Source organism: Cynocephalus volans, chromosome 8 (assembly GCF_027409185.1).
Source record: "Cynocephalus volans isolate mCynVol1 chromosome 8, mCynVol1.pri, whole genome shotgun sequence".
Lineage (NCBI taxonomy): Eukaryota > Metazoa > Chordata > Mammalia > Dermoptera > Cynocephalidae > Cynocephalus > Cynocephalus volans.
This window is the reverse complement of record NC_084467.1, coordinates 139,514,655-139,536,419: the sequence shown is the minus strand read 5'-3', so window position 1 is coordinate 139,536,419 and position 21,765 is coordinate 139,514,655. Positions and strand designations below refer to the sequence as shown.

Here is a 21,765-nt window from a genome sequence, read left to right as displayed (position 1 = left end):
TTTTTCGTGACCGGCACTCAGCCAGTGAGTGCACCGGCCACTCCTATATGGGATCCGAACCCGCAGCAGGAGCATCAGCCGCGCTCCGAGCGCTGCACTCTCCCGAGTGCGCCACGGGCTCGGCCCCTAAAACCTGCTTTTGCACAGGTTCTAGCTACCACTGTCAGAGGGAGGGGCTGATTTCACTTTCCTCCCAGTACCTGAGCCCTCCAGCGCAGACGCTGCAGAGGGCAGGGAAGCGGAACCCAGACATGGGCGCCCCTGCTTCCGGCCGGGCGCAAGTCGTGGTGCACCACGCGTGCGCCCTGCGGGCCGGCATGGAGGAGCGCGGCGATGCCGAGCCGACCGCCGGCTGCAGCAGTCTGGGCCCGGTCGGCGTTCGCAGCGGCGGCGGAGCTCCCTCGTGGGCCCCTGAGGACGCCTGGATGGGCACCCACCCTAAGGTGAGGAGGCGCAAGAGGAGCCGGGCGGCGGTCCAGCCCCCGGCCGCAGGCGGAGCTCCCAGGCCGCGCTCCCCTTCCGACCGGCCGGACAGCCGAGGGTGCGGTGGGTGGCGGGGGCCGCTGTGCACTACTGCCAGCCTCAGGCAGTATCGTTTCTGTTTGTTTAGACGTGTTGAACGATCGCTCTGACACCTTCCCCAGCCCCTCACCAAAGCCATCCTTAAACTGAAGGCAAAACATTAAAGTCTCCTCAAGCTGGAGACCGCCAATGAGCACTCCACCAATACCTGAGTTTTGTTGTTTAGATAGAGGTCGTTTGGGGGGGGTGAATTTCTTTAATTCTCACATTAACCATACAAGACAGTTTGTGGGCCATAATGAACTAGGCGTCCGTCACGGTAGAGGTTTAGGTACAGTCACGTTTACCTTAGCCTTGGACCCAGAGTGTGCATCATGATTTTGCACAGGTGCAGATTCCTAATTTATCTGATTTCTTGGAAAGTTTGAATAGGTTCTTGCCTAAAGCAGAGCTACTCACATTGTGAGTATATTTTTCTGTATTCACATCAAGGGAGGTAAAGATGATTAGTCCCTTGCTTGCTTCTGCTTGGGAAATTGCTGCCTTGTACCAGTAATGTCCCAAACAGTGAATGGACAGTGAGCAGAGATGTGGATTTTGTAAGAATCTCTGGGACTGGTCTGGTACTTTAGTAGAATTGCACTCTTCTATTTGAGAACAACAATTCATAATGATCTGAAAACAGTCAAGAAAGGTAAAATTTTATAGATATAAGTCTGAAAAGAATTAAGCCTTCTTCGTCTTCTCACTTGATTTTATCCTCCTGCTCTGTCCCCTTCATCTTCCCCCAACAAGTGAGAAAAAGAAACAATAGCATGGAAGTATTATTTAGTACCATAAAAAGAAAACAACATGGCAGGGTAGCATAGTGGTTAGGAGCATGAACTCAAAGTCAGACTCACTGAGTTTGAATCCTGGTTCTGTCACTTACCAGCTTTGTGATTTGGGCTAAGTGGCTCCATCTCATTACACCTAGTTTCCTCACCTGAATAACAGGGATAATAATAGTATTTGCCTTGTAGGGTTATTACAGGATTAAATCAGTTAATATTTTTGACATATAGAAAGCACTATGTAAGTATTTAATAAATGAAACACCAATAACACATTTTTAAAGCCTCACCGAGATTTGGTGTTGCTATTCAGTTTTCATGCTTGTAGATTTTTTTTTCTCTTTGAAGTTAATGGCTGTGTAGATCATGACCACCAAATCTTCCCTTTTGATTATTCTTCCTGAATTGATTTTTAAAAACCAGAAAAGAAATAATAGTGAGTGAGTGTTTTTCCAGTCCAATTTTTTTGTTACTCAATTTGGAAATTACTTAGTTTCATCCAGTAAAATGGTATCAGATTTGTCATTCTCACACAGCACTTATGTTATTCTACTGCTTAGAAATCCTCAGTGTTTCCTTATGGACAAAACTCAGACTTTTAGTTTGGCCACCAAGACCTTATAATCTGGCCTGAAATTACGTTTTGTGTCATTTTCAAACACATTTGAGGCTTCAGGTAGACAACTAATAACACCCCTATTCTCCTGCACCTGTACACTTACGGTGAAACGCATGGGGGAATGTGACTTCAGATCTGCCCCCACGCAAGTCTGCCAAAACCTCATCTCTGCATTAGCCTTGCTTATCCACCTAGTCACTGATGTAGCTAGACAGTCTCAGGCTTTCCCTGCAGGAGTAAGCTGCTGAAAAATGTTCCCTTATGCTGACCAGCAAGTCTGAAAGAAGGAGCACCTTGCTTAGTTCCTTCTTTAAAATCCAGCAATTAAATAACTCCCTACTCTTGAGTGAAAAGGGGTGAGGAGAGAGGCTAGGGATGGTATTCTAGCAGACTTTCTCTTCCATGCAAATAAGAGACCAGGGAAATAGAAGCTCCCCACCAACATGTCCCAATGAAAATCCTATTAAAAAATGTCTCTATTCCTGGCAGATAGGTTTATTTATAGGCCCTTAAATATGTGTGGTTTATTCCCACCTTTGTGTGATTACCCACACTATTATTCTACTTCTCCATTTACTCAAATCATGTCCTTCAGGGCTCAATTTGCATCCCACTTCTGCCATGAAGCATTCAGCAACCAATCTCCCTGAGTAAAGCTCCTCTGACCTGTTGGGTTCTGTGTTTTTATTCCACTCACATGGTTTTTAATCACTTAATGTCATCTATTGTTATTTGCCTAATAATTGTAAGTATGCATGTGTTTATCCTAACAATTGCAAATTCTTTAGAGGTAGAGGTCAGATCTTATATTGCTTTTTAACTACCGCTATTACCTAGAAGAGATATTTAATGTATACTTGTTGATTGAAAGAAATGATTAAAAGATTCTTCCTTCTCTATTTGACAATTGCATTTTGATTTTCAGTACTTAGAAATGATGGAATTAGATATAGGAGATGACACCGAAGTCTGCATAGCATTCTTGGTTTACCTGGACCTCATGGAGAGTAAGTCGTTTGTTTATATTGTTTTGTTATTGGGGCTGTGGTATGAGTTTGGGGGATTGAGTTGGGGTATAGCATCGTTGGCATTATATTAAGCAATTATTTATGCATTTGCTATTAATTTTGTCAATTTTGTAATTTCTTCATTTATATTGGGAATTACTTTGTAACAGAAAATACTAGAAAAGTAAAGAGAGGCGGTGGCATTATAAGTGGTGTTTGCTCAACTGAGTATTAGGTAGAAGTTTGGTATTTTTATCTTTTGCTTTTGATGAACATTATTGTCCATTCAATGATGCTCTTTCAGGTAAAAGTTGGCATGAAGTAAGCTGTGTGGGATTACCAGAACTCCAGCTCATCTGCCTTGTTGGTACAGAGCTAGAAGGGGAAGGGTTACAGACTGTGGTGCCTGTACCCATCACTGCTTCCCTCAGCCATAACAGGTGAACTGGTGATTTTGGTCTTTGTTTAACAGATTAGTTCCTTTTCTGAGTAAAGCACTAGGAATCATTAAATTAAAGGTAGTAATATAACATTTTTAAAGGAATTTGGGGTACAGGGATCATAGCTTTACTCTTGGTCATTTGAGGAATTAAGTATGAGAGTTCAACAAGTATTTATTTAACACTTAGAGAAAGAATAAATGGTAGAAATTCTATCCTTAAGGAAACAGAAAATATTTATATTCTTGGTAAGGAGGCAAGCCATCACATTTGAAACAACATATATTGTAAGGTATACAATGTGATACCAATCATACCTGCTATAGGAATTGGTGAAGAGCATGATTAACATGCAAATTGAAGTCAAAGAAAGCTTCATGCAGCTGTGGGACTTTTAAAAATTTTTTGTTCTTTAATATATTTTTAAGATTTAAATGAATTATTTTTTGAATTGAAACATAACTGATTATACATATTTATGGGGTACAAAGTTGACTTATCAGTATTTGTAGACAGTATATGATGATCAAATCAATATTATTAGTATGTTCATCATTACAAGTAGTAATAATTCTTTGTGTCCCTTACCCAATTACTTGCTAACACCCATCCCTCTCCCCCTTTTTCACCTCTAGTAACTATAGGTCTGTTCTCTACTAAAAATTTGACATTTTATTGTTTTTTTCTGTCCTTCTTCCTTCTTCCTCCCTCCCTCCCTCCCTCCCTCCCTCCCACCCACCCACCCACCCACCCACCTACCCACCCACCTACCCACCCACCTACCCACCCACCTACCTACCCACCCACCTACCCACCTACCTACCTACCTACCTACCTACCTACCTACCTACCTACCTACCTACCTACCTACTTATGAGTGAGGACATGTGGTATTTCTCTTTCTTTGCCTGGCTTATCTCACTTAACAATTTTCTCCAGGCTCATCAGTGTTGCTGAGAATAGCAGATTTTCATTCTTTTTTATGGCTGAGTAGTATTCCATTGTGTATGTATACTACATTTTCCTTATCCAATTGTCCATCGATGCACATTTAGGCTGATTCCATATCTTGGCTGTTGTATATAGAGCTGGGATGAACATAGGAGTGCAGATATCCCTTCAATGTGATGATTTCCATTCCTTTGTGTATATATTCAGAAGTGGGATTGATGGATTGTGTGGTAGATCTATCTGTTGTTGTTTGAGAACCCTCTGTACTGTTTTCCATAATGACTGTTCTAATTTACAGTCTCACCAACAATGTAGAACAGTTCCCTTTTCTCCACATCTTTGCCAGTATTCATTATTGTCAGTCTTTTTGATAATAGTCAGTCTACCTGGGGTGACTCAATGTGGTTATCTAAATGCAGTTATTATCTCAGTGTGTTTTTAATTTGCATTTCCCTAATGCTTAGTGATGTTGAGCATTTTTTCATGTATCTTCCTTTGAAAAATTTCTATTCTGCCTTTGAAAAATATCTATTCAACTGCTTTGCCTATTTTTTAATTGGATTATTTGGGGGTTTTTTGACTGTGAAGTTGTTGGAGTTCCTTGTATATTCTGTATATTAATTCCCTATTGGATGTATAGTTTGCAGATATTTTCTCCCATTCTGTAGGTTATGTTTTTACTCTGTTGATTGTGTCCTTTGCTGTGAAGAAGCTTTTTAGTTTGATATAATCCCATATGTTTGTTTTTTCTTTCATTGCTTGTGCTTTGGGGGTCATATTCATAAAGTCTTTGCCCAGTCCTACATCCTGAAATGTTTTCTTCTAGGAGTTTTATAGTTTCAGGTCTTATACTTAAGTCTTTAATCCATTTTGAGTTGATTTTGATAGATGGTAAGAGGCATGGGTCTAGTTTCATTCTACTGCACATGGATATCCACTTTTCCCAGAACCATTTACTGAAGAGGCTGTCCTTTCCCCAATGTATGTTCTTGGTGCCTTCTCTAAGATCAGTTGGCTGTAAGTACCTTGGTTGATTTCTGGGTTCTCTATTCTATTCCGTTGGTTGGAGTGTCTGTTTTTATGCCAGTACCATGCTGTTTTGGTTACTATAGCTTTGTAGTATAGTTTGAAGTCAGGTAGTGTAATGCCTCTGGTTTAATTCTTTTTTGCTCAGGATTGCTTTGGCTATTGAGGCTCTTTTGTTTTTCCATATTAATTTTAGGATTGTTTTTCTATTTCTGTGAAGAATGTCATTGGTATTTTGAAGGAGATTGCATTGAATCTGTAGATTGCTTTGGGTAGTATGGATATTTGCACATTATTTCTTCCAATCCATGCTCTTGGAATGTCTTTCCATCTTTTGGTGTCCTGTTTAATTTCTTTCAACAGGGTTGTGTAGTTCTCATTGTAGAGATCTTTCTCCTCTTTGGTTAAATTTATTCCTAGGTCTTTTATTCTTTTGGTAGCAATTGTAAATGGGCTTGCTTTTTTGATTTCTTTTTCTGCTTGTTTGTTTTTGGTGTATGAGAACACTACTGATTTTTTTTTGTATCTGCAATTTTACTGAATTTATTTATGAGCTCTAGAAGTTTTTTGTAGAGGTTATGGGTTTTTCCATATGTGGAATTGTGTCTTCTGCAAACAGTGACAATTTAACTTCGTGTGTTCCAATTTGGGTGCCCATTATTTCTTTCTCCTGCCTGATTGTTCTGGCTAATACTTCCAACACTGTGTTGAACAAAAGTGGTGAGAGTGGGCATCCTTGTCTTATTCCTGTTTTCAAAGGAAAAGCTTTCAGTTTTTCCCCATTCAGGATGATTTTGGCAGTGGGTTTGTCATATATTGCTTTTATTGTGTTAAGATACTTTCCTTCCATACCTAATTTGTTGAGGGTCTTTATCATGAAGGGATGCTGAATTTTGTCAAACATCAATTGAGATAATCATATGGTTTTTGTCCTTGTTTTTTTAATGTGGTGTATCACATTTATTGATTTGCATATGTTGCACCATGCTTGCAACTCTGGGATGAATCCCACTTGATCATGGTGTATAATCTTTTTGATGTGCTGTTGTATTCTGTTTGCTAATATCTTATTGAGGACTGTTGTGTGTATGTTCATCAAGGATATTGGCCTGTAGCTTTCTTTTTTTGTTTTGTCTTTGTCTGATTTTGGTATCAGGGTGATGTTGGCCTCATAGAATGAATTTGGAAGAATGGCCTGTGTTTCGATTTTTTTTGAATACTTTGAAAAGGATAGGTGTTAATTCTTCTTTAAACGTTTGGTAGAATACAGCAGTGAAGCCATCTGATCCTGGGCTTTTCTTTGTTGGGAGACTGCTGATTACTGCATCAATCTTATTGCTTGTTGTTGGTCTGTTCAGGTTTTCTATTACTTCTTGGTTCAGTCTTGGTAGTCTGTATGTGCCAGGAATTTATCCATTTCCTCCACGATTTCAAATTTATTGGCATAGGGTTGTTCATAATAGTCTCTAATGATTCTTTGTATTTCTGGGTATTGGTTGTGATGTCTTTTTCATTTCTGATTTTTGTTATTTGGGTCTTCTCTCTTTTTTAAGTTGGTTTGGTCAACGGCTTGTCTATTTTCTTTGTCCTCTCAAAAAAACAACTTTTCGTTTCATTGATTTTTTTGTATCATTCTTTTGGTCCTATTCATTTAGTTTGCTCTGATCTTAAGTATTTCTTTCTGTCTGCTAGTTTTGGGATTAGATTGCTCTTGTTTTTCTTTGAAATTTAAAATTAGGTCAGTTTGAGATTTAACATTAGGTTAGCTTGAGATTTAATGTTGGGTTGTTTATTTGAAGTTCTTTGAGATTTAACATTAGGTTATTTATTTGAAGTCTTTCTGTTCTTTTGATGTAAGCACTTATTGCGATAAACTTCCCTCTTGGTACTTGATGGAGTTTGGATGTGTTGTCCACACCAAAACTCATGTGGAAATTTGATTTCCAATGTGGCAATGTTGGAAACTGATTGAGTCATGGGGGCAGATCCCTCATGCATGTATTAGTGCTCTCCCTGGGGGAGGGGGGATTAATGAGTGAGTTCTCACTCCATTAGTTCCCACTGGAGCTGGTTGTTTAAAAGACTCTGGGACCTCCCCCCACTTGCTTCCTCTTGCCATGTGATCTGCTTGTACCTGCCAGCTGCCTGCCGCTTTCCACCATGAGTAGAAGCAGCCTGAGGCCCGTGCCAGATGCAGCTGTCCCAGAATTGTAAGCGAAATAAACCTCTGTTCTTTATAAATTACCCAGTCTCAGGTATTTCTGTTATAGCAACAGAAAACAGACTAATACAGTACTGCTTTTGCAGTATCTCATAGGTTTTGGAAAGTTGTGCTTGTATTTTCATTCACTTCAAGGAATTTTTTGATTTCCTGCTTTATTTCTTCTTTAACCCACTGGTTGTTCAAGAGCATGTTGTTTGATTTCGGTGAATTTGTATCATTTCTACAGTTTCATTTGTTGTTAATTTCTAATTTTATTCCATTGTAGTCTGAAAATATGCTTGATATGATTTCAATATTTTAAAATTTGTTGAGACTTAATTTGTGACCTAACATGTGGTCTGTCCTGGAGAATAATCCATTTGCTGATGAGAAGATTGTATGTTCTGTCGTTATTGGATGAAATGTTGTCTATATGTCTGTCAAGTCCATTTGATCTAAGGTGCTGTTTAAATCCAATATTTCTCTGCTGATTCTTTGTCTAAATGATCTGTCCAGTGCTGAGAGTGGCATGCTCAAATCTCCAACTGATACTATGTTGGGGTCTACCTTTCCCCTTAGATCCAGTAATATATCTAGGTGCTCTGATGTTGGGTGCATATATATTTATGATTGATATATCTTCTTGCTTCATTGATCCTTTTATCATTATGTAATGTCCTTCTTCTTCTCTTTTTATAGTTCTTGGTTTGAACTCTATTTTATCTGTTACAGGTATGACAACCCCTTTTTGTTTTCGGTTTCTGCTTGCATGGAATGTCTTTTTCCATTCCTTCACTATTAGTCTGTGTGTCTTCATTGGTGAAGTGTGTTTTTGTAGGCAGCATATAGTCAGGTCTAGTTTTTTATCCATTCAGCCAGTCTATATATTTTAGTTTTTTAATCCATTCAGCCAGTCTATATGTTTTAAGTGAGGATTTTAGTCCATCTATATTCAGAGTTGTTACTGAAAGGTATTACTTTATTCCTGCCATTTTATTAATTTCTGTATAATTTTATATTTCTTATGTTCCTTTCTTTCCCTTTCATTGTTTATCTTTGCTGTTGGGTGTTTTTTTGTAGTGATAAAATACATTTTCTTCCTCTTTCTCATTTGTGTATCTGTTCTGCTAGTGGTTTTTATTCTTTCTCGTGTGTTTATGGTGACATATATCTCTCTTTTGATTCCAGATGTAGGGCCCCTTTGAGGATTGTTGAAGGGCCAGTCTTGTCATGATGAATTCCCACAGTTTTTGTGTATCTGGGAAAGATGCTATTTCTCCTTTATTTCTGAAGGAAAGCTTTGCTGGATATGGTATTCTTGGTTGCCAGTTTCTTTTCCTTCAGTGCTTTGAATATGTCATCCCAGTCTCTCCTGGAGAGAGAGTAAGGATTTTGTTGAGAAGGGTGCCGTTAGCCTGATGGGGATTCCCTCATAGGTAATTTGACTCTTTTCTCTTGCTGTTTTAGAATCCTTTCTTTGTCTTTGACTTTTGATAATTTGACTACAGTGTGTCTTGGGGAGGTCCTTTTTGGATTGAATCTGTTTGAGGATCTTTGAGCTTCTTGAATCTGAAAGACCATCTTTCTCCCAATATTTGGGAAGTTTTCAGCTGTTATTTCATTAAATAGGCTTTTAATATCTCTTCCTTTCTCTTCCCCTTCCTGCATACCTATAATACAGATGTTTTATACTTCAGGTTATCAGAAAGATTTTGCAGTTTTTCTTCATTTTTTATAATTCTTTTTTTATTTTTTATTTTTTTGGTCCAACTGTGTTAGTTCAAAAAGCCTGTCTTCTAGTTTGAAGATTCTTTCTTCTTCTTGTTCTAGCCTGCTGTTTAGGCTCTCAGATTATTTTTTATTTCTTTGAATAAATTCTTCAGTTCCAGGATTTCCGCTGATTTTTATTTTATGGCTTGTATCTCTTTGTTGAATTTTCCGTAAATGTCCTCAAATTTCTTTTTGACTTCATTGTGATTTCTATTTATTTTTTCATCCATCATTTTGAGTTTCCTTAGTATTGTCCTTTGGGATTCCTCCTTAGGCAATTTGTCAATTTCCTGTTGTTTGGAGTCTGGTATTGGAGAATTTTAGTCTTCTTTTGTGAGAGTCAAGCTTCCTTGTTTTTTCATGTTTCTCATCTGGGCATCTGGTTGTGTAGTCACTTCTTTCAATTCTGGGAGTGGCTTTTGAAGGGGAGACTGTTTCTTATAGAAGTATTCTATATTGACAGTTAGTTGGGCACTTGAAGTTTGGATCTGGGTCAGTGTGGTAGTGCAGCCTTCATTGCAACTTCTTCTACTGTTTTCAATCTTAGAGTTGTCTGTAAGTGCCATGGCCTAGGTGGAAGGGCCTTTGGCAGTTTCTTGTTGGGGTGGGTTTGTTGTCAGGGTGGGTGGTCCGCTGTCAGCCAGTGGGTAGATGTATACTGTTACAGCAGTTCCTGGGAGGTCTGTACAGGGCCACTGGCTCAGCTGTTGAGCCTGGAGCAAGCCTGTGAGAATGATGCGGGACCCAGTGGCTCTCTGAAGGTGTGCTGTAGGAAGAGAAAGCTGCTACCCAATCGCTGTTGAGCCCCATGTGAGCCTGCAAGGGTGCAGCTGAGCCCAGAAGCATCCTACCTTGGGGAGGAGGAGGAGGGTGTTGTGTCAATCCAGGGGTCTAAGTCACTGGGGTCTAAGTCACTCTGTCAGAGGCTCCAGGCAGCCTGTGCTCTGACCCTGCCAGTGCCCAAGTGAGCACCACAAAATGCAGGCAGTGCCTCTAGACAAAGGGACCCAGGCTGGCTGGGTTCAGCACACAGGTCTAGTCTTCAGGTACTTGAGATTGTGGCCCTATCGGTGCCTGTGGGTGCCTGTGGAGGGTCCCAGTGGGAGTCAGGGCTGCCGCCGAGTTAGTTGTGGACCAAGTAGTTTGTTGTAGGTTTAGCTTCCACAGGCCATGCAAGGCAGGTGATGAATGTGGGGACTCGCTACTTTTTAGTTGATTTCCCACTCAGTAGGTCTGCTTGCCAGCTTGGGGGGGAGTAGGTACTGAGTGAGTTCAGGTGTGGGTTCCAAAAAGACTGGGGATCCCCCCAAGGCAGGAATCACTGGCGTTTGTGGCGGTGGGAGGAATAGCCGGGGTCTTTTCCACCCTCCTTTCTCTCCGCCTGGTTCTGGGTGGGTCCCCGTAGCAGGGCTAAGGCTGGATGCCCTGCTCTTCGCTGCCCTCTACGCGCCATTCCCTTCTTCTGTGTTTCACAAGAATCTCCTTACTCTCCTGGTGCTCTGCACTGTGTTTCCTCCGGTTCCAGTCAAAATGTACTTGTCTGTTGTTTTGATCTCTTTTTATGGGGAGGGGGCTAGCGCCATACCTCTCTAGGCAGCCATCTTAGAGGGAAAAAAACTTTTAAGATTTTTAACTAATGCATTTCTTTTTTTTGGTGGGGGGAGGTGGCTTTTTTATAAATCTTAGGTGCACAAAATTGGATTAAACATATCTTTGTTTCATGACTTACTCTCATTCTTAGTCCATGCCTGGCTTTTATTTATTTAGTTAGTTGGTTATTTTTAATAATGTGGCAAGTATCTCTGAACCCACCACCCAAAACAAGCTAGATACTTAACAATTACTGGGATCTAATCTTATGAGACCCCTCCTTTCCCTGCTTCCACTGACCTATGGTAACTGTCATCCTGAATCCCATATTCACTGGGAATTGTTTTATTTTAGAGGTTTTTATCTTTTTAAAAGATATGCAGTCTTTTTGAGGCTCACCTTATGTACTGGAAATTATATTGCTAAAATTAATTCGCTATTGTGCATTATTTAGGCTGCTGCATATTCCATAGTGTCATTGTACCTCAGTTTTCACACCCACTCTCCTGATGATGGAGTGTTTCTAAAAATATTCAACTGTAGGAGATAATTTCAAACTATTTCCAAAGTGGTTGCACCAGCAGTGTAAACAGGATCCATTGGAACTGTATCGTCTCCAAAATTTGGTAGTGTCAGACTTTCAAATTTTTGTCCGTTGAATGAGTTATCTCATTGTGGTCTTAATTTGCGTTTCTCTGATCACTAAAAATATTGGACATTTCTTTGCATATTTATTATTTCCTCTCTTAAGAAATGCCTGTTCATATCCTTTACCTATTGGGTTGCCTGTAGTTTCTCATTGACTTGTATGAGTTCTTTATATATCTTGATAATAATCCTTAGATGGTTAGGTTTTGCAATTTTTAAATCCATCTTTCACTATCTTTATGGTATGCTTTAATGAATAACACTTGTTAATTTGTTTTTTTAATAGTTATTAATTTGAATATAACTTTGAATATAATCATATAAATCCATCTTTTCTTTTATAATAAATACCTTTGTGTCTGGCTTGAGAAATATTTCCTGTTTAAAGGTCTAAAAAAATGTTTACTAAGAGTGTAAATAATACAAAGAGCATATAGCATACCAGGCCTGATAACTATCTCCTGTTGAGATAGTTGAAGTTTTCAAGTTTTGGAATCTGTTGTTTGTAAACTGGACCAAACTCTCATTTATATTATTAAATACAACTTAGTTATAAGACATTTCCTTAGTGATGACAAACAATCCCACTATATCAGTTACAACCATTTTATTAGCTGTCTTGCCACTTGGCTGTTGAGTGGCAGAGTAGCATATACATTTACATGATTTATTCTTTCCATTATTTATTTTATATTATATATGTATTTGCTGACCCCATAAAAGATAACAATTCTAGGCAACATTTAATGTTATATCTGTGTGCATTTCTGAGAATGCCTAAACGGTTTTTCTATCCATTTCCCACTTATTTTCCCAGGCTTTGGGCCTGGTGATTTTGTTTATATAGTTTCTGGCAAGAGTGGAAACAGTTCTCATTACAGGGTAAATGTGCATTTAAATGGCCTTTAAGTGAATGCATTACTTTGAGCACAAGTACAGTTTGTGACTAGTGTTTTCTGTAAAGCAGTTATACGTAATATATGAACATAGTTAAAACACTTTGTCATATTTTCAGGTAATAGAAAGTCTTCTGTTTACTAGTCCTTTTGAAAATGTCGATTTAATGCTAATTGCTGATCTCCAGTGGGAGAATAAAATTGGTACAGTTCCCATTTCTGATCTGGTGGGGAAATTATGCTGATGGAGTGTAGGTGATTAATTGCTAGTGTTTCTTGAAGAGAAGGACACCTCTCCTTTTTCTCCCATCTAAAAATACTTCCTAAAACTAATGTAAAATAATTTTTAGTTTGCATTATAAAATACCATATTAATTTATGTGTATGAATGGTGTATCCATATGGAGAATACTCTAGACGTTTCTTGCTAAGGTGAATTTAAGGAATCCATGTAGCAACTTTGGTAAATGACTACAGTTTCCCCAGACACAACAATAGTATAAAATTGTATTCATAGATTTACAAAGGTCAAAGAGATCTGATGGATTTAAAGATGAGATGACCACCGGAATCCTAACTAAAAGCTAGGGACCTATCTTTTTCAGTGCTGAGGTTGCAAATGAAGTCAAATTTGTGTTTGGATAGCTTGATTACCTTCTGTTTGGACCACCTTGCCATTGATGTTTGCTGACTGCCTTAAAAGAAAAGAAGTATATTACACCAGACTATATTCTGCCACAACTATTACAGGTTTCTGTAATAGTATTAGTATTACAGGTAGTTGTAAATGGGAAAATACTTTAAATGACTTTCAGAAGGATCTAAATTATGAGGGGGAAAATGGTTAATGATTTTCTGATTTTTGTTTTAGTTTTCTTTATTGAAGTAAAGTTATTTTTGTTGTTGTTGCTAATTTTTTAAAAGGAATTTATTTTTAATTGAAATGTACTGATTATACATATATATGAGGTACAGATTTTATTTCAATACATGTGTACAATGTGTGTGTGATGGTGAAAACAGGGTAGTTTTCACATTCATCATTACAAAAATTTATCCATTCTTTGTGATGAGAACATTTGAGTTCCTTTCTTCTAGCCATTTGAGAGCATACAATAAATTATTGTTAATTATAGGTGCCTAGCACTACCACTTGAACTTATTTTTCTGATCTAGCTGTAATTTAGCATCCTTTAACCAACCTTTCCCTATCTCCCCTCCCCAGCCTCTAGTAACCACAGTTCTGCTCTCCGCTTCTAAAAATGCATTAAAATTTTCTTTTTGCTCCCCCATGTGAGTGCGAACATGTGATATTTATCTTTCTGTATCCGATTTATTTCACCTTATTATAATGTCTTCTAGGTTCATCCATGTTGCTACAAATTACAGGATTTTATTCTTTTTCATGGCTGAGTAGTATTCTATTGTGTATATATACCACATTTTTCTTTATCCTTTCAACTATCGATGGACACCTCGGTTTATTTCATATCTTGGCCATTGTGGATAGTGCTTCAATAAACGTAGGAGTGCACATCTCTCTTTGGTATGCTGATTTCCTTTCCTTTGGATAAATATCCAGCAGTGCGATTGATGGATCATATGGTAGTTCTATTTATAGTTTTTTGAGAATCTCCATACAGTTTTCCATAATGGCTGTACTAACTTACATTCCCACAACAGTTCCCTTTTTCCCCACCCTCACCAACATTTGTTATTTTATGACTTTTTGAAAATAGCCTAACTGGGGTGAGATGATATCTCATTGTGGTTTAGATTTGTATTTCCCTGATGATTGGTGATGTTGAGCATTTTTTTATATACCTGTTGTCCATTTGTATGTCTTCTATTGAAAAATGTCTATTCAAGTCATTTGCCCATTTTGTAATCAGATTGTTTTTTGCTGTTGAGTTGTTTAAGTTCCTTGTATATTCTGGATTTTTAATACCTATAAGGTGAATAGTTTGCAAATATTTTCTCCCATTCTGCCAGTTGCCTCTTTGCTCTGTTGCTGTTTCTTTTGCTGTGCAGAATCTTTTTACTTTGATATAATCCCATTTGTTTATTTTTGCTTTTGTTGCCTCTGCTTTAGAAGCTTTCTCCATGAAATTTTTGCCCAGACTGATGTCTTAGAGTGATTCCCCTGTGTTTTCTTCTAGTAGTTTTGTGATACCAGGTCTTCCATTTAAGTCTTTAATCCATTTTGAGCTGATTTTGGAATCTGGTGAGAGATTGGTTTATAGTTTCTTTCATCTGAATATGGATATCCAGTTTTCCCAGCACTGTTTATTGAAGAGGCTGTCTTTTTAACAATGTAAGTTCTTGGCATCTTTATCAAAGATAATTTGGCCATAGTTATGTAGATTTATTTATGGGTTCTCTTTTCTGATCCATTGATCCATGTGTCTGTATTTATGCCAGTACCATGCTGTTTGGATTACTATAGCTTTGTAGTATAATTTGAAGTCAGGTAGTATAATGCCTCCCACTTTATTCTTTTTGCTCAAAATTGCTTTAGCTATTTGGGGTCTTTTGTGTTTCCATTTGTACGTTAGGATTGTTTTTTCTGTTTCTGTGAAGAATGTCATTGGTATTTTGATAGAGGTTACATTGAATCTGTAGGATGCTTTGGGTGGTGTGTTCATTTTGATAATATTAATTCTTCTAGTCCATAAACATGTAATATTTTTCAATTTTTTTGTGTCCTCTTTAATTTCTTTCATCAGTGTTGTGTAGTTTTCATTGTAGAGATCTTTCACCTCGTCAGTTAAATTTATTTGTTTTTTTGGAGTTTTTTGGTAGTTATTGTAAATGGGATTGCTTTCTTGATTTCACTTTCAGCTAGTTCATTGTTAGTATATATCGAAACACCAATGATTTTCGTAAATATTGTATCCTGCGACTTTACTGAATTCATTTATCAGATCTAAGAGTTTGTTTTGATAGATTCTTTAGATTTTTCTGTATGTTAAATTATTTTTTCTGCACACAGAGACAATTTTACATCCTCTTTTCCATTTTGGATGCCCCTTATTTCTTTCTCTTGCCTAATTGCTTTGACTTGAATTTCCAATAGTATGTTAAATCATAGCAATGAGAGTGGGCATCCTTGTCTTGTTCTAATTCCTAGAGGAAAAGCTTTGAACTTTTCCCCATTCAGTATGATGTTTGTTGTGAGTTTATCATATATGGCCTTTATTGTGTTGACATACTTTCCTTCTTTACCTAATTTGTTGAAAGTTTTTATCACAGAGGGATGTTGAATTTTGTCACATGCTTTTTCTACATCTATTGAGATGATCATATGGTTTTTTTTCTTCATTTTGTTGATGTGTTTATCATATTTATTGATTTGCATATGTTGAACTATCCTTATGTCCCTAGGATATATATCCCACTTGATCATGGTATGTAATCTTTTTGATGTGTTGTTGAATTTGGTTTGCTGGTATTTTGTTGAGAATTTCTGCATCTTTGTTCATTAGGGATGCTGGCCTGTATTTTCTTTTTTTGTTGTGTCCTTGTCTACTTTTGGTATTAAGGCAATGCTGGCCTCATAGAATGAGTTTAGGAAAATGCCCTCTGCTTTGATTTTCTGTAATAGTTTGAGAAGAATTGTATTAATTCTTCTCTAAACGTTTGGCAGAATTCAGCAGTGCTGGTATGTAGGAATACAGTGGACTTGTGTATATTAACCTTGAATCCTGTAACCTTGCTATAATTTCTTAGTTTATATTCTTCCCATTTCTTATATGCCACAATTTATTTATCAACAAATCCTATGGAATCTTTCCATTTCTCACCACTTCCACGGCAAGCGTTACCACTCTGTTACCACTCTTAAGCCTCCTGGACCAACTAAGAGTGGTCCTCCTTTATAACACTTGCCACATCGCTACTCAAAATATTGTGTATTTGGTATTCTTTGATTGTTCATTGCTATTTCCCCAGTATGTAACCTGGTACCTGGTACATAGTACTAAATAAGTATTTGTTGAATGAACTCTTTTAGGCTACTAAGTTCCTGCAGCAGAAACTTGCTAAATGTTACCTTAAAGAACATACGAGCAAGCAACTTTCCAAGAGTTTCCAAAAAATTAGAATGTCTACAAAATTCATCTGCTTCCAAGGTTTATCACCATTTTCCACACTTTACACTTTAACTATAATGTGTGTCGTGAGGACAAAGTACAAATCACAAGTCTGAAGAGGTGATCTGCCAATGCTATGAATAGCTTCCTTACCTTTTAGTTAAATTATTTTTCATCCGTGTTTCCGTGCCCTTTCACCCCTTCTTTTTCCCTAGTGTCTTTTTAAAGAGTACATTGCCCTGGGTTCATACTTATAATTCTTATTCTTACCCTTTTTCATGGTATAGAATAGGAGTCATCAAACCAGATAGTAAATATTTCAGGTTTTGTGGACTGAATGGAAAAATTGGGGCTATTAGGTAGGTACTTATATAACCATTAAAAATGTACATTTGAAGATGTAAAGACCATTCTTGACTCATGGACCATAAAAAAAACCAGGCAACCATAGTTTATCAAGTCTTGGTATACAAACAATGGAGTAAATGGTTACTAGAGCTGAGTTCCTTCTTTAGAACATTTCTAAACACATTTTTAGTTATGAGATTTAATCCTTAATTTCCTTAAAGGACATTCCATTATTATTTCTCTGTAATTAAAAAATATTTCCACTCTCCAAAAGTGTAGTTTTTATTACAGATGCATTTATTTTATTTTAGTTTAGTTATTTTATTTTATTTTGTCAATATACAATGTGGTTGATTATTGTGGCCCATTACCGAAACCTTCTCCCCTCCTTCCTCTACCCCCTCCCTCCATAGAACTTTATATCTATTTGCTTGTCATATCAACTTCAAGGAATTGTAACTGTTGTGTCTTCTTCTCCCCCCCCCCAGTTTATTTGTGTATTTATTCATTTTTAGCTCCCATAAATAAGTGAGAGCATGTGATATTTTTCTTTCTGTGCCTGACTCATTTCACCTAATATAATTCTCTCTAGGTCCATCCGTGTCATTGCAAATGGCCGTATTTCATTCTTTTTTATAGCAGAGTAGTATTCCATTGTGTAGATATACCACATTTTCTGTATCCACTCATCTGATGATGGACATTTGGGCTGGTTGCAACTCTTAGCTAGTGTAAAGAGTGTTGCGATGAACATTGGAGAACAGGTATACCTTCAACTTGCTGATTTCCATTCCTCTGGGTATATTCCCAGCAGTGGGATAGCTGGGTCATATGGTAGATCTATCTGCAATTGTTTGAGGAACCTCCATACCATTTTCCATAGAGGCTGCACCATTTTGCAGTCCCACCAACAATGTATGAGAGTTCCTTTTTCTCTGCAGCCTCGCCAGCATTTATCATCCTCAGTCTTTTGGATATTAGCCATCTTAACTGGAGTGAGATGGTATCTCAGTGTGGTTTTGATTTGCATTTCCCAAATGCTGAGTGATGTTGAGCATTGTTTCACTGGGAAAGAGACTGCCTCTACAGATACATTTAATGACCATTATTTTATTTGAGGCCTGAAGTCTAATAACTGGTAAAATGTCTTCTGTCATTTGGTTTTGCTGCATATCAAGAGTGTGTGTGTCCTCACTCTACCTCTATTGGAAATCTGTTGCTGGTGAAACCCCCAATTCTTGCAGCTTGTTTTAATTGACACAGCTCTTTTTTCCTCTTACCCTCAAAAAAAAAAAAAAGAAAAGAAAAGAAAAGAAAAAAAGTTTGTGGTTTATTTTAGCAGAATGACTTCCCACTGTGGTGAATAGCCACACAGGCACTTGATTGTTCAGTAAAGCCCCTGGGATTTTAGCTGCCTTGACTTTTTACTAGGAAGGCATTGGCTTGATTCCCAAGGAGGCGTTCTGTTATCTTTGAAACTTTTCTTTGGGACTTAATATGTGCATGAATAAGGCTTCTTTGGTGCCTCTGGCACCAAGTTAATTTTGCATTTTGTTCTAGAGTTGCATTATGGTATGTCACTCCATTATATTATAATGTGGCAGATCAAGGAGTTAATGCTTTTGTATTGTCCATATTGAAGAGGAGAGAAGGAGATATTTTCTTTGGATTGAAATTAGTACTAATTTTAACCCATAACACATTCTATTTCATCAACATTTGAAGTTAAAAGTAATGTTGTCTTCAACTTGTCCTCTGTGTAAATCTTCAGAGCTTTCGTAGTTTCTCTTTCAGGATCATTGTAGAAAAATAAATGCTCACATTTATGGAAAAGATTTAAAGAGCTTGGACTAAAAGCATTAACAAATAGTGTTAACTGTGTATTTTTCTTTCTTGTTTTTATGTTAGCTATATTAAGCTTTAGAATTGCCCTTTTTTTCAGTATGCACAACTCCTCCATGAACAGTTATGAGAGAAAAAGCTGTTATGAACATCAAATTTTGTTACTGTTGATCAATAGCTATGATTATTCCTGACAAATCCTTTTCTTTAGGTGGGATTTCTTTCCCTCAAGGTATAATTCACTTGAACACTTGAAATTCTTATTATGAATACATGGGTCATTTTTTTCATATGTAGATTTCTACCAAATATGAACTATAAAGAATTTTATTATGTACCTTGTTTTAGATTTGTGTGATGAAACATATCCATGATATTTTTCTGAAGAACTGAGCTATTAAAAATTATACATATAAGGAAACTTTGTTCTGTGATTTCTAAATTAAGACTTCAAACTATAATCTTGTTAGAAATTAAGAGACATTATAGTATCCTCCCAGGAGAGCTGATGGTGTAGTACCTGTCCAAAGATCAGAACGCTCAAGACTCAGGAAGAGCCAATATTGCAGTTTGAGTCCAAAGGCAGGAAAAAAGCCAGTGTCCCACTTCAGAGGCAGTCTGGCAGAAAGAATTCTCTCCTACCTGGGGCGATCAGTCTATTTGTTCTATTCAGACCTTCAACTGATTGGATGCAGCCTGCCACATTAGGAAGGACAATCTGCTTTACTCAGTCTATCAACTTAAATGTTAAGATCATCTGAAAACACCCTCACCGAAACACCCAGAATAATGTTTGATCAAACATCTGGGCATCCTGTGGCCTAATCAAGTTGAAACATAAAACTAGCCATCACTTTCCTCATGGAGCTTACCATCTATTTGGGAGAAGAAGACACAGTAAAACAATTGTCATGCAAATACATTAGTAATTACAAAGCATGCTAAGTGCCGTGAAGGAAAAAGTGCAGGCTGCCAGGAGTGAGGCAGATGAATATGAAATGTAAGTCGAGTTGATGGACTTTGGGCAAGTGCCTTTCAGGCAGCAGACGTGCATAGGGGAAGACTTCAAGATAGAAGAGCACTTGGCAAATTCAAAGATCCAAAAGGCCAGTGTGGCTGGAACATGGGAAAGAAGAGGGATTATGTTGCCAAATGCGAGCTGGCTGAGTGAGAGTCACAGACAACTCCTAGTTTCTATGATGACAAGGCTGGGAAGTTTGAGGCTAGTAGAGAGAGTGCAAAATATAAGTTGCTGGACTGAGAAAATGACCTTCCTAAAGCAAAGTAGTAATATGGTTGTGTGGTCCATTTAAGTTGAGAGGACGAATTCATGAAGATTCTAATCTCTTGGGTGTTAAGATTTTTTACAGTATTTTGTTCAACATTTTAATGCAGAAATATAAGTTAATTTTAACATTGCTGTGATTTTCTATTTCATATTGTTTTATATGAACATTTCTAGCAGTGTGTATTCCATAACCTTGTTATTTTTAATAGCTGGGTAGTATTCCCCCATGATTTCCATCATGGTATTTCTGGCCCTTCTACACACTTGTGTGGTTTTTAATTCTTTATGCTTTTTTCGTTTGTTTGTTTATTATTAAACAGAGCTGCTGAGAGTACTATTTGGAATAGTTTTTTCTTATGAGTTCTTTTCTGAAGTTACATTCCCCTCATGGGTCACTTCTCTGCACGTCACAGCCACATGGATGCTCACGTGTGTTGGTCGTGCTTTGCTGATCCTGCCTGCATGGAGAAATTCCCATGGTAGCAGCTGCTCAGAGGACTTGGATGGGGAGGCAGGAAGGGCATCATCCCGTGTAGAAGCACAGAGAACACAGGTTATTGTGTTACTACGCTTCACCCTCGAGGATGCTGCCTTTGCTGGGGTGTGTTCTGCACTCAGAACCTCCATGGCCCTGAGCCTGACGGTAGCTTTCTCTCGTCCCTCACTTTGCAGTCTCCCCCTAGGGTCTATTAAGTTCCTAGTAAGTGCTGTACGTTGGACACGGCAGAGAAGCAAGTTGTTGTTCATAAAGTCTCCATGACTAGTTAACTGAAAGTCATAATTACATCATCTAAGGCAAATAGTTCCCTGGGTGCCAACATTTTTATTTATTCCTTTATTGAGTGTATTCATTCTGAATCTCTAGATGTTGTTGAGAAATTAGTGAGGAATCAGCTCCCCAAGCCAGCAGGTGTCAGGGAAACTCATCCAGCCTCTCTTCCTGGACTGATCGTAGCTCACTCACTCCTCTGAGCCAGTGTAAATCTTACACATTTATGGTTAGTATTGGTCAAAAAGTTAATGGAACAAAACAGAGTGACTGAACTTGTTTGATTTGGGACAAGGGTAGTTTAAATTCAGTTCTTTGGAAAAGAAAATTCTGTTTCCCAAGTCAAACATAATATCATACAGTAATAAGTTAGTCTAATGTTCTTGACAATTGGAGAGTCAGTTCTAAAAAGTTTCTCTATTTTATAAGAGTGAAAAAAGACAAACATGGAACATAGTAACTATTTTGTCCTCTTACCCAAAAATGGTATGTAGGAGAGGAGTCAGGCTCCTGCTACAATCTCAGCAATTTTGGTCAGAACCACCATCACTGACTGTGGTTGATAATCACGGCAATGCTACTAACCTGTGACCAGCACAGAGTGTTCACCGTGTGCCAGGCACAGTGCTTATGTGACATCTTTACTTCACCCTCGGGAAGTGGGTTCTCTCAAGGTCACAGAGCTGGTGAGCGACGGACTCGAGATTCAACCTGTGGTCCCAAACCCTGTGCTGCTCATCTCTTCTCCACCCTGGTGATACGATGGCTGGAGGCAGCCTGGGGCAGCTGGACGAGCCCACGCCCAGGGGTCAGAGCACCGAGATTCACCTGCCATGTTAACCTGGAATATTTTAGATAAATTTAGGTAAGTCACATAAACTTCTTGAGGTTCAGCTTTCTGTTAAGCAGAAGAGATGTCTGT

General features: G+C 38.0%; 1 protein-coding gene across 1 annotated transcript in view; it reads left to right on the top strand.

Annotated features, from left to right (window-relative positions):
- Positions 1 to 315: 315 nt before the first annotated feature.
- The window catches only part of LOC134384400 (procollagen galactosyltransferase 1-A-like), a 154,148-nt gene continuing 132,698 nt past the window's right edge, over positions 316 to 21,765 (top strand). Inside the window, 3 exon segments of the mRNA XM_063105924.1 lie at positions 316 to 443; positions 2,900 to 2,981; positions 3,286 to 3,421. Of these exon segments, the coding sequence (XP_062961994.1) occupies positions 318 to 443; positions 2,900 to 2,981; positions 3,286 to 3,421 (344 nt within the window). The 5' untranslated portion in view covers positions 316 to 317.